Below are 13,364 nucleotides of genomic sequence, written 5' to 3'. Positions count from 1 at the left end.
ACTCCAAGTTGAAAATAACAAGGACCAAATTGACTGTTACGAAAATGTGGGGACCAAATTGACTGAGACCCTAAAATATAAAGACCAAAATAGTGTTTTCACCTAAAATAAATAAATAAATATGCCAACAAACTAGTTACAAAACAAAGCACAAATACCAAGCACGTTAAAACAAATGCCATAATAGTTTTTAGAGACAGTTTTCAGAGTCCCTTTCGTGCTGAATTGGCAAATTTGACTAGTAGTACCGCAGCTGCAATTGCAAGCTACAAGGAAAGAACAAAGTTGACTTAAAATAAACTAATTTTGAATCAATTCTATTCTACTCCCCCTCTCCTCCTCTCAATTTAAATTGACCATTAAGAACCTAAGCTATATCTTAAGAACCTAAATTGTTAAGAATTTTGTAACTCAACTTGCATCTTTGATGTTTTTAATAGAGTTGTCCGTTGTAACTCAACTTGCAACTTGTAACATTTTTTTTTTTCTTATCTTATAGCTCAAACCAATGAGTTCACGTTTTCGGTTACCATTATTTTGGATTGGCAACAGTTTGTGTACCCAAAATACGTGTGTGTTTCTTTAGAGGTAGAAAATTGTGGTGTTACGTTTTTTGTGAAATTCCTTGACAATTGACATGTCATCAAAGAAAGTGAATCTACGGGTGTTTTGCAAAATGTTATCCTGCTCATCACACTTCTGTTCATTTCATTTCATCAACTGCAAAAAGCTTAGGAATGCCAAAATTATCTGCCACGTTGCAAGGACTCGAGTACATGAGTACAACATTTCTTGAAAAATTAGGGTATATGTCTAGGGTATGGCTATTAATTAATTACTTAATATTTATTTTTATATATAATTTAAATATTTTTAGAATCTCTTTCCCTTTCCCTTGTTTGTGTGTGTTTATTTCTCAAAAAAAAAAAAAAAAAAAAAAAAAGCTTGAAAACATATCTAAAACTAATTATTTATGTGATGTCAAGGAGGTTTGGAGCAATTTTGTAATTATTTATGTGCTCATGGGGTTTTACTATTATTATTATTATTAGTTAGGAAATTCAGATTTTAGGTTTGGGAATTTTATATAGTAGAATTATTATTATTATTATTATTTGACCGACAGTAGAATTATTTTTGAGTTAGGCTGTTGGTATATTTTTGTTGTGGGCTTGGCTTGAGTTGGATTAAATTGCAATCTGGGCTTTAGTGTGAATTGGTTGGGTTGATGGCTCATGTCTATTAAGGCTTAGTTGTTTGGGTTTAAACGTAAATAGAACTGGACCAATGCACATTCTCTCGCCACTCTCTCTCTTGCCAAAGGCCATGGCAGAAAGCTATGCTCTTGCTATCCCAGAGGCAATTTTAATCCTTGAAGGCCAATCCAAGATCTTATCCTTGTCTTTCCCAGTATGTAGCCAGTCATATAGGTTACCATTTGATATATTGGTATACTAGAAGAATTTCGTTCCTTTCTTTACTGTAACCCAAGAGGGAAATTATGTTATTGTGTCTCAATCTAGCCAAAGCCGATAGCTCGGATTTGAATTGTTTCTCAAAAGACTGAGAGCCATATATCCTCTTAATTGCAAGGGGACAACCATTTGGAAGCACTGCCTTGTACATTATCCCAATCGTTCCCAACCCATTGTAATTGTGTTTGCTGAAATTGCCTGTTGCTTCTTTAAGTTCCACAACGCTCACTCTAGTAACTTTTCAGCCCAACTGAGAAATCTGTCGATCAATAATCATTTGCCATTCTGGGTTAGTGCTAATCAGAAATTACAACAGTATTTAATAGCATTTATATTGTTTTTTAGGTGGCAATATTGCTTGCCCACGACTGACACATTGAGAGAGGAAGAGAAATTGGGCTTCTTTTGAACTGTACTCTAAATTAGTTTCTTGTTTTGTAAACTAGCATTATAAATAAGTAAATAAATAAAAAACTTAATTGGTCTCTAAAATTTTGAACATGAGCAATTTTAGTAGTCCAAGTTTAAAGTTATCACTTCTAGTCCTTTAGATAATATGATTAAACTAAAAAATGACACATCATAACTCCACAAAGACTAAAAACAATGACTTTAAGTTTAGTAAGGACTAAAAGCAATATTTTAAGTTTTTTACATATTACAAGCATTCACTTTAAACTTTATGGAGTGAATATAAAATTGTTCATGAGCTAAATTTTAAGTGAATAATGTATTTTGGGTTTTGGAAAAAGAATAAAATCATTTGGAAGAATATTTTCTGATTTCTGTTTTCCAAGTGTTCTTAGAACATTATAAGCACAGCAGGACGCTTCAGCTCATTGATGACACTTCACTAAATATTATTTAAGTGATATGTAGATATAAAAGATTCCTTTAAATTTTTCGCCTTAGGTCTCAAATTATCTTGGGTCGGCCTTGGGCACAAAGGAAATGCTTTCAAAACCATTACATTAAAAGTTTGCAAAAACTATTTTTCTCACATCTCAACTAATTGTAAACACACTTCGACCAGTCAAATTCATAACTAGAACGATTGACTTGCAATCGAGCACTAATCCACTAATAATATTTTCATTGAATACTAATCCACTAAGGATTGGACCGGTCGACTAAAGCTTTCGAGACCTTCCTACAACGGTTCTTCAAGGATTCACATAAAATCTTTAATTGAATTCTCTCCACTTTCAAATATTATATACTACATATTTTGTATATACCAATATATACAACACACACATACACGTTCATATGTAGTTAACTATTCTTTTGCTATTTTGCTTAAAAAAGGTGAGCAAATTTTTTATATTTTGTGAGGAAACTAACTAAAATTTATAGAAAATTTGTTAATCAATTTTTTTTACAGGTTATAACATCATAAATTTATATACTCATTTCTTTTATATAAAATTAAATGTGTCATAAGTTATTAACAGTTTTATATAAAAACCTATAAAAAAAGGTAGTATATATAAAATATCAAATTTAAATTGAACATATTTGTAATGTATTTTTAGTTCTGTTCACATGTCATGAGATAATTTTTGCTTTAGTAATATTTTTAAGCATTTGAAATTTTACTTCAAAGAAATAATTTCATTTATCACTAACAATATTAACAAATTCATGGAATAGACTAAATGCACCAATCACGAATTATTTGACCCACAACAAATAACAAAGAAATACACCAATCACGAATCATTGTAAGAAACTATCATTTCAACTAATTTCTCCAAAAAACTGATTTTTCTTTACAATCAATATCTCATGTAACTTTGCACTCTTCCTTATTATAAATCATATATGTACTTGCCCCTAGCACTTATAATAGAGTGAGAAAAAGTACCTTCATGAATTCTTCTTTCCCAATGCCCTTGGTTGGCAATTGAGTAACTTGATCAACTTTTTTACCGATGTTCTTCCTGGTCGCTGTCAATTCTGTAGTACTTGTTGGCATTATCTTATTCCTCTTGTTTGATCCCACGCAAAGATTAAAATAGTAGGTAAAAGAAGCTGTATATGAAAAGGCAAAAACCACAAAACCAACTACAAACCCACACCTGAAAGAAATTTCAATTTCAAAGCTCCATCTATGCTTTTTACAGCAATCCAAAGGCCCTCCACATAGTCCACTATTATTTACATAGCTCTCAGACTTGATTGTAGTGATGTTGACAAAGTCTGGCACTGGCCCTGACAACAAATTATTAGCAACACTAAAGACTTCTAGACGGATGAGCTGGTTGAGTTGCTGAGGTATTTGACCCGTTAGCCTGTTGTTGTCGAGTATAAGAACCTCCAGATTAGAGCAATTACCCATACTCGATGGGATTTCTCCAGACAGACAAGTTATTGTTTGAGAGTTTGAGCACTTCTACAGCCGGCAGTATTTCACTGATATCACGTGGGATTGATCCTAAAAATTTCATTGCCTGAAAGGTCTAAGATTATAAGTTCGCAAGGCCCCTATTCTCAGATATGTACCAACAACTGACCCCAACATATCCACAGATAGAACCTTCTGTGAGGTTGTTGAAGGTCCAAGAAGTGGCTACGTGATTGAGAGGATCTTCCAAGGAATCTCTAATAGATTTCAAGCAAGAGATATCGCTCAGGGTACCAGAACTCAGGGTAAGCGTATCTGGCAATGACCAGACAAGAATGTGGAGCAAAACCAGAGGTCTTGAATTAAGAACCATTTGGGTTTGAGATTTTAGCAGCATGAGTATTGACACGTAAGAAATAAGATGACAGGAACAAGAAGGAATAATAAAAGAAACTTAGATTGTAAAATCTTTTGCTTATGTAATCAGTACTCAAAGGAGTAAGACCAAATGTGAACCACTTTACACTTATTCTTGGCTGTAAAAGAGAATGCGCGTGGTCCCTTGCATCTTTATAGTTGCAAAGAAATGAAGCCGGCGTCTAACAAAAAGATCCACATGGAACCAAATTTCTCTTTATTGAGTGAAGCCCAACACAAAAAAGTTGTTAACAGTTTATTTATTTATTTAAAAAAATAAAAATCATAAAGTTGTTAACTTTAAAGGGGGATTATAAAATAAAGTATAAATATCAAAGACTGAAGCTAGTGAAAAAAAAAAAAAAAATTGATACTTTGAACACTTTAACCAATATTTCAACTGCTGACCACATTGATGGTCCATTGGCACCTAAGCACCTAGGACTTGAAAGGGAGGGGAGGGGTTTGGGTTGTGATAGAAATTTCCAATTGTTTGTTTTGTTTAGACCCTAACAAACTAGACTTGTTTAACCTAATTAATTAGCTAAATAGTTACTCAGATTAATGGATCTATGTAATTTCCACTTGAACAATTTCATTTGAGGCACTTGCAGTAGCAATTTCTGTGTACCTCAATAACTCAAAGTCATTTGTGATGCCATATCTCTCTTCAAGAGTACTTAGTGTATTTTACAATTCAAACATTGTTGGCCTTTGACTAGGAAAGAAGTTAAGACAGGTACATGCGATTCTAGGAAATTGAATGATTTCACCATCAAATCCTCAACCAATTAGAGATTTATCAATGACACTGTAGAGATTGGAAGAATAACTCAAAAGATGAGTAATCCAATCAACCAAACTCCCATTCAAATTGTTCGAAAAATTGTTGATTTGAATGGGTTCCTTCCCTATAATTAGCTCAAGAAGCAGAATTCCAAAGTCATACACATTCTTTTTAACAAAACCCAACTCCCAAACACAACAATCTACAAAAGAGCTATTGCTTGAGTCAATGTCATTTGAATCAATGAACATCATCCCTTTAGGACTAGATATTTTTGCCCCTCCAAAATTTGATAGCTTGGGCACAAAATTCTTATCAAGTAAAATAGAGTTTGAACTCTTGTTAAGATGGACTACTCGGAGATCCCACCTGTGGTGAAGCCTTGCCAAGCCACTAGCAATCGCGATTGCAATTTTAATCCTCAAAGGCCATGCCAAGATCTTATCAGTGCCTTCTTTTGCGTGTAGCCAATCATAAAGATTGCCGTTTGATATATATTGGTACACTAGAAGCTTTTCCTTCCTTTCATTGCAATATCCTAAGAGGGGAACTATGTTATTGTGTCTCAATGTACCCAGTGCCAATAGCTCACTTATGAATTGTTTTTCAAATGATTGACAGCCATGTAACCTCTTCATTGAAAGGAGTGAACCATTTGGAAGAACTGCTTTGCACATCACCCGAATCTTTCCCATCCCAATGACGTTGTCTATGCTGAAATCGTCAGTTGCCTCACTAAGTTCGGTAAAGTTCATTTACCAACCATTCCCTCCAACTGAGAATTTTGTGGATCAAATAATTTGCCACTTTGGATCAGTACAAATTTGAAGTTACCACAAAATTTATCACATGGATGTTTCTTTTAAGGGGCTCTATGATTGCATCATTTTGATCGTTATTCGACATACCATTTTGATAGGTCTTGAACTTTAGAAAAACAAAATGAAAAAAGAAAGACTATTTTTTTTCGGAAAACTAAACAAACCCCCTATGATTTTCTTGTAAAACTGCAGTTGCAGGATTTCATGTTTCGATGAAAAACTATCATGGGGTTTTTTATATTTTTCCGAAAAAGTTGAAACAAGGAATTAAAAGAAGTTTCAAAAGTACCATTTTGGTCCCTTCTTGCAGGAGCCCCTTAGTTTGCGACTGATTAACTTGATCAGCTTCTTTATTCTCGTTCTTAGTACTCCTCTCCTTTGACAGTGTCATCTTCTTATCTGTTTTCCTTTCATTCATGCAAACCACATAATGGGACACAAAAATAGTCATTACTGAAACTGCAGAAACCACATAACCAACTAGAAACCCACTTTGGAATGAAAAGTCGAATTTCAGTCCATGCTTTTGAGTTGGACAGGGTTCTAAAGGCTTTCCACAAAGGTTCTTATTGTTAGCAAAGCTCTCGGCTGTAATTGCGGTACTGCCAAAGACAGGGACTAACCCTGACATCTTATTGTTACAAACATTGAGGACATTCAAACGATCGAGGTTGCCAATTTGGGGAGGTATTTCACCGGATAGCTGGTTGTTGTCAAGTTTAAGAACATTTAGATAACTGCAATTGGCAGCTCTTTGGAATTTCACCAGAAAAATTGTTGCTGGAGAGGTCAAGGATTGAGATAAACGGGACTAACTCGGCAATGTCAAGTGGAAGGGGTCCTGAAAGTTCATTAGAAGAAAGTTCTAACCCTGTTAAACTTGAGCTGTTTTTAATGCCCCGAGGAAACTGGCCCCAGAGCCCCCTGTTTCTGAGTTGGATACTTATGACCTCATTCCATCAGGATGCCAGCAAGCAACTCCATCAAATTTACAAATGAAACCTTCGGTATTGTTGCTGAAGTCCCATGAATCTTTAAGGTATCTGTGAGGGTCTTCTAGTGAATTTTTAATTGATTTCAAGCAGTCAATACTACTCTGTGAACCATTGCTTATTTCAAGAATATCAAGAAATAAGCAAGCAAATATATGCAAAAGAGCTGTGAGGACTCCAAGAGCCATTTGCTTAGCAAGAAAACACAGAAGTAGAAAGTTGAGTATTAACTACTTACAGAGAGAGAGAGAGAGAGAGAACTGGTTTGGAAGACGTAGTTGGCTGAGTATTAGTATAATAGTAGAGATGCCAGTCATGACAAGAACGCTAATAGTGAAATTCAAACCCTCAAAACCAAAAATCCACGCAATACAACCTACTTTCAAGGGTTTAGATTAAAAGTTCCCGAAACCCCTGGATTAAAAGTTGTTACAAAGGCATTGCACCTAGTACTAACTAAGAAAATGGAAGAGTGTAGTACAGTCGAGAATATGGAAAGGTGTTACACATTGCTAAGAAGAAGAAGAAAATTGAGGATGGTTCATGGTGGAATTTAATCAAGTGGTTTTTATTTTCTGGGAGAGGAAGAGTCAAAAAAGAATAGCAGAAGGGCTTAATTATCAACGAGTTGGATATATATATATATATATATATCGGTGATCCTAAAAGGGTACGTTGAAATCAACCAATACCGGAATATTTTGTTCCCTTGGCCAAACTGAAATGCCCTCTAGTATGAAATTGACTTCTTTGGTTCAGAATCTAGATGCAAAACTTTTCAACGTTCATTGAGGTGGATCAAATGGATCAAGGTAGATAGAAATGGACCAAACTAGACTAAATGGACAAAAATAGATCAAACTGGACTGAACTCCAGACAGTCTAAATGAACTAAATGGACCAAAGTAAATCAGATGGACCAAACTAAATGAGATGGACTGAAACAAACCGAATTGGACTTAATGGACAAAAACAGACTAAATGGACCAAATTGGCCAAATTGGACTATAATAGACTAAAATGTACTAAAGTGGAGCGAACTAGACCGAATAGACAGAATGGACCAAAATTGGAATGTTTTTTACTTTGATAGTGTTGGTCTATCTTAGGGCCTTAGGGGTGTCAATTCGGGTTAGCGTGTTGGGTTCGTGTCGTGTTGAGGTAGGGTTATTCGACTAAATGGCTCAACCCTAACCCGACCCATTTAATAATCGTGTCATGATCCTTCAACCCTAACCCGACCTGTTAGTAAGGCGGGTTGACCTGACCCAACCCATTTGACACGCTTAATAAACGAGTTATGTTGAGTTAACACGAATGTAACACAACCCATTTCAACCGACATAATATTAAATATAACATCCATCTAGAAACAATTTTTTTTTTTATCTCAAAAAGCAGTATATACACTTCAAGTCTTCAACCCACATTCAAAATAATATAGTTCAACAAAAATATAACATTCATCTAAAAATAAGTTTTTTATACTCCAAAAGAAGTGCATACACTCCAAACGAGTTGTGTTGAGTTGACACGAATGTAACACAACCCATTTCAACCGACATAATATTAAATATAACATCCATCTAGAAACATTTTTTTTTTTATCTCAAAAAGCAGTATATACACTTCAAGTTTTCAACCCACATTCAAAATAATATAGTTCAACAAAAATATAACATTCATCTAGAAATAAGTTTTTTATACTCCAAAAGAAGTGCATACACTTCAACCCAAATTCAAAATAACAAAGTTTAACAAAAATAAAATAACACAGTTCAACAAAAATATAATATCCTTGAAACTCGCCAAATGCTAAATATCAATATTGAAAAAATTTGGGCAAAAAGTAAACTAATCCTGACTATGACCACGATTATCATCTATAGATTCTTTGTTGATGTCCAAATTCATAACATTTTCCACAAGCTCATCCAATTTCATTTGTGCAAATTCTATGCCAAAAAAAAAAGCATTAGTAGTTCTAGGGTTTGTAAAGTTTCAATTTCCAATTATATCCTTTATAAATTTTTGTAATTACTCATTTTTCTTTTTAAATTTAAAATATATGTTGGATATAAAAGGCATTTTACAAATCTAAAATAAAATAAATATTTATTTATTATACGTGTTAAACGGGTTGTGTTAAGTGGGTCATTTTGGGTTGACACAAATACGTAGGTTGACCCGCTTATGACACGTTTCTTATCGTGTCGCTTTCAAGTTGACCCGTTTATGACCCAAACCCATTAAGGCCCAACTCTAACCCAAAAAAACCAGTGTCGGGTTCGTGTCGGGTTTACGGGTTGGGTCGAACATTGACACCCCTAGTCTATCTGCTTAGTCTTCCTCTTCAGTTTTGGCTTTCAAGTTGACCCGTTTATGACCCAAACCCATTAAGGCCCAACTCTAACCCAAAAAAACCAGTGTCGGGTTTGTGTCAAGTTCACGGGTTGGGTCGAACATTGACACCCCTAGTCTATCTGCTTAGTCCTCATCTTCAGTTTTGGTGGCATTTGGCGTGATTGCCTTGAATTTTTGAGGTCAACTATTTCCTTTTTTTTTTTTTTTTTTTTTTTTTTTTTTTTTTTTTGAGATGAATGATAGAAAAAACTAAGTGGTGTTTACTTGTTGAAAATTTGTTGGAAAAAGAACAGTATGAAAGAGAAACTTTTACGTTGTCGCATTCAACTTTCTAGAGCGGAATGCATAGAAGAAAAAAAAGTTAGTAAAATTACAAATATGAATCTTATAATTAAGGACTTGTGGAAGATGAAATGTTAGGAACTATGGAGTCAACAATGAAAAGAAATAAGAAAGTTTAATGGCTTAGAGTCACTAATAAATTCACTATCTTTAAGACAATATTTGCTCCCCTACGAGAGAGTTTTCTAAACAAGTACTAACAAATTTGTTTATAGGGTATAATTAGGCTAAAATTTTCCAATAAGCAATTTTGTAGAATTCTATGAAATTCTCTCAAATGTTTCAAAAATAAACAAATGTGGGAGAAAAAAAAAACCTGAATACGGGAAAAGCATACGTTGTTTTGTTTATTTCTTCCAAAGATTTTAAACCAAGGACTTAAAAGATGATTCCGTATTTTAGAAGAGTGAGAGAAAGTACCTTTTTGCTCCGTTCTTCCAGGAGACTGATAAGTGGTTGACTTGATCAGCTTCTTTATCTTCGTTCTTAGTACTCCTCCCCTTGGACAGTGCCATCTTCTTTTTCCTTTGCTTCTCAAACATAAAAGCCACATAATTGGGTTGAGTTACAAGTGGAACTCGACATTGTCAATATCGAATTCTATGCATGTTTTGCCACTTAAATATTTTTTAAAATTTAAGTGAAATTCAACATTGCTAATGTCAAGTTTCACTTAAAATTTTACATAGAACTTGATTTCGAGGATGTCGAGTTTTACACAAAACTCAATTTTGTTAAAATTGAATTTCAAAAACTCCTGCATTTTGCTAACTAGTTTCAAAATAGGGGCATTTTGCTACACAATTTGTAAATTAGGAACAAATGCCCATTTTCCGCAATGATATTGAATTTTCAATATCATATATAATTGCTCATAAAAAATCTCATATAACTGAGATTGAGAGTCTTGGCGTCCACTTTAGTATTATAGTCTAAAATAATCCCCCTTTTTTTTTTTTTTGGAATAAGAAAATAACACTATGATTTCCTTAAAAAAAAAAAACCATTTTTTTATCCTTAAAAAGAAAAAATAAATTGAAGAACCTTGTAATTTGTTGATATTATTAAAAATATATAATTTTATCATTTTTTATGTTTTTTTATTGATATTATTCTTTTTGTAAGTGGTTCATATTTTTCTAACTATTGTTATTATGTATTATATTTTCCTAATTTCTTTTCATACAACTGAAATTTTTAAATTTTCAAATTTATCATTCAAATCTCTCATTCTCTTAAGGAGATTATCATGATAATCAAAACTTATTATATAATTATAATTGATATTACTCAGTCTTAAAGGACAAAGTTTAGCTACAAAATTGGTTGTATCCAAAGGCTACAACCATACTCAATATAATAAATATTGCTACATATTTTGAAAATCTAATCATTAAATTTCATGTATTTATGCTTTTAATACACATGTCAAATTTTGTTTCAATCGGATATTATTTACCATATGATCTATTAGCTTATATTCTATGCCTAATTTTAAACTACAAAAATTTGCAATTTAAAAAATTTATTGATGACATAATTATTGATCTTTAATTTTCTAGAAATTTTGCAAGTATGAAGGATATAAGAAGAAGATTTAATCCAATGATGGATTTATCAAAATTCACCTCCAATAAAAATGTATCGAGTAAGGTTGTAACCTTAGAGTACAACAAATTTTGTAACTAAATTTTATCCTTACTCAAATAATTGAAAGTACTCTTCAGTCCAAACCTATATTTTCTCATTCTCAAGTAATTACACCAAGGTGGACTAAAATAGTTCGAATTGGACCTAAGTGGACTAAAATGGACCAAACTAGACCAAGGTGGACCGAATGTCGAACCGTTATTTGTGAACAGAACTCAAAAAATTATTAATAATTATAATAATAAAAGTGATGTAAAACCATAGTTTAGGACAAGGAATGTGATGTAGAATAGACTGTCATGGCCTTCTTGGACTCTCAAGCAAGGGAATTGATTTCATACTGTACTGGTTGGTACAACCAGAATTTATCATACCGAAACATAAACTAGTACAGAAACACTGATGTTTCGTGCCAATTTGAATACTGGCTATACCGAACCCATTTTGGCTATACAGAGATATATACTGGGTTTTGGCCGGTAACTGGATATCGGAGTGAAACAAAAGTTTTGATTTCTTCACAAATTTTTGGGAAACAAGAAGGTTGAGAAGAAGTAGAGGAAGAAGAAGAGGGTTTTGTAAAACCAGATTCAACATAGTCATTGTTCCTGCAGAACACTAAAGCCTTATTTGCTACTACTTTTGCTTCTTCTTCTCCTCGGTCTCGCTCTCACCCGCAGATCTGCCAAGCATTTTTCTCTTTTTTCCTTCTTATTTTTCTATTTCACCTTTTGGCTTTCACCACCACGTGAATGTCTGACGGAAATTTAAAATGAGATGGGAAGCGAAAGGACTTGTCTTTATCTTCACTCGTTACCCACACGGTCATCTGACCAAGTGAAAAGACAAGTGTACACACATATGGGTTAGAGCAGAAATATGGTACAAATATGGTACTTATCTATACAATAAAGCAGAAATTGCATTTAGATTTAGGCACAATTGAGCTTATGAATAAGAGTTTGTTTTCTGCTTTTTTTTCCCCATTTATTGTGGCAAAAACTTATATGGATTAATAACTATATGTCTCTTTTTTTCTTGTTAACAGGATAAAATATTAAGCCTTTGCAGCCCAAAAGTTAAATATATCTTGCCAGAAAATGTTTTAAAGCATTCCATGATCTATATATATATATATATATATATATATTTTTGAGTTGAAAGATAGAAAATTTGTATTGATATGTTGAAAGAAAGTATATATATATATATATATATATAAAACTGGTTTGAATTTTGTTAGAGAATCAGACGAAACAGAGAACACAATTCAAAAAAGACCAATAGCAGCTGAGACACATTACATGACAGTGCTACATAAAGAAAAGCTTGGCATAAAAATTGCTAAGAATATGAAGTGTTGGTACACTACCAGGAAAATATTAGCTCTATCAAAGATGGCCTAAGGTTGTAACTGAATTTTTCAAAGTAGAATGTTATGTCTATAGAAAGGAGTGCATTGCTGTCTAAAGAAGGGAGAACATTATGTGGAAGACTTGGCATTCGTGGATAGCCATTGCCATGGCTGGATAGTTATTGCATTTGGATTACGGATTACTATGGAGCCACTGCTGCATTCATATTTGAATTATTGTTACTTAGATAAAGTTATATCAGAAATTGGTATTGGTATTTAAGTTTCTAAAAAGTTGAATCCCTTTAGGATTATCAGGGCCACCCTACTCTTAGGCCATGGTCTAAGGTCCCCTAACATGGAAAGTCCCCCAAATATGGGGGTAGTAAAAGTTTTTTTTTTTTTTTTTTTTTTTAAATTAAAGAAGAATGTGAGTTAGGTGTTCATTTTTTTTCATAAAGTCTAAAATATTAGAGTTATGCTAGTATATTACAAATTTTATTACACAAGTCCTATAAATTGACATGTCACCAATCACATGAAATAATTCAATACTCATCTATTCTTTTGTTCAAGTGTCACCTCATTATCACATCGGTTTGTAAACTTTTTGTAATAAAATTTATAGTAAGTTTAGCATTTTCTCAAAAAAAAAAAAAAAAGAATTAATAGAAATGCAACCTAATCTCCACTAAATGAATGAAAAATGCAAAAAATAATACAAATTTTATGACAAAAAACTTACGACCTGATGTGATAGTAATATGATCAGTATCATTTAAACAGTATAATAAATGATGTTTGAATAACTTTTT

The 13,364-nt window shown here is 33.0% G+C and overlaps 3 protein-coding genes across 3 annotated transcripts; all 3 read right to left on the bottom strand.

The window, feature by feature from the left end:
* Positions 1 to 203: 203 nt before the first annotated feature.
* LOC126702875 (inactive LRR receptor-like serine/threonine-protein kinase BIR2) lies at positions 204 to 4,195 on the bottom strand. Its single transcript, XM_050401741.1, has 5 exons — positions 4,015 to 4,195; positions 3,813 to 3,912; positions 3,600 to 3,769; positions 3,343 to 3,509; positions 204 to 266 (listed from the first exon to the last, which is right to left on the bottom strand). Exons 1-5 carry the CDS (start codon positions 4,193 to 4,195, stop codon positions 204 to 206), a joined length of 681 nt encoding a protein of 226 aa, XP_050257698.1.
* Positions 4,196 to 5,022: 827 nt separating this feature from the next.
* LOC126702874 (probably inactive leucine-rich repeat receptor-like protein kinase At5g48380) lies at positions 5,023 to 5,781 on the bottom strand. Its single transcript, XM_050401740.1, has one exon. It carries the CDS (start codon positions 5,779 to 5,781, stop codon positions 5,023 to 5,025), a length of 759 nt encoding a protein of 252 aa, XP_050257697.1.
* Positions 5,782 to 6,082: 301 nt separating this feature from the next.
* LOC126702872 (probably inactive leucine-rich repeat receptor-like protein kinase At5g48380) lies at positions 6,083 to 7,027 on the bottom strand. Its single transcript, XM_050401737.1, has 2 exons — positions 6,798 to 7,027; positions 6,083 to 6,584 (listed from the first exon to the last, which is right to left on the bottom strand). Exons 1-2 carry the CDS (start codon positions 7,025 to 7,027, stop codon positions 6,083 to 6,085), a joined length of 732 nt encoding a protein of 243 aa, XP_050257694.1.
* Between the last annotated feature and the right edge of the window lie 6,337 nt (positions 7,028 to 13,364).

The sequence above is a fragment of the Quercus robur genome, chromosome 10 (assembly GCF_932294415.1).
Source record: "Quercus robur chromosome 10, dhQueRobu3.1, whole genome shotgun sequence".
NCBI lineage: Eukaryota > Viridiplantae > Streptophyta > Magnoliopsida > Fagales > Fagaceae > Quercus > Quercus robur.
Note: the sequence above shows the minus strand (reverse complement) of the source record. Positions and strands in the feature narration are given on the sequence as shown.

Bases quoted from the DNA above. Each gene is read 5' to 3' on its own strand.
- LOC126702875 (XM_050401741.1), bottom strand. From the start codon at position 4,195: ATGGTTCTTAATTCAAGACCTCTGGTTTTGCTCCACATTCTTGTCTGG. The intron at 3,510-3,599 runs GTAAAAAGCATA...TTTCATATACAG, and splicing joins TGGAGGGCCTTTGGATTGCT to CTTCTTTTACCTACTATTTT. The intron at 267-3,342 runs GTACTTTTTCTC...CTTTCCTTGTAG, and splicing joins GGAAAGAAGAATTCATGAAG to CTTGCAATTGCAGCTGCGGT.
- LOC126702874 (XM_050401740.1), bottom strand. From the start codon at position 5,781: ATGAACTTTACCGAACTTAGTGAGGCAACTGACGATTTCAGCATAGAC.
- LOC126702872 (XM_050401737.1), bottom strand. From the start codon at position 7,027: ATGGCTCTTGGAGTCCTCACAGCTCTTTTGCATATATTTGCTTGCTTA. The intron at 6,585-6,797 runs GTCATAAGTATC...TGCCAATTGCAG, and splicing joins TGGCATCCTGATGGAATGAG to TTATCTAAATGTTCTTAAAC.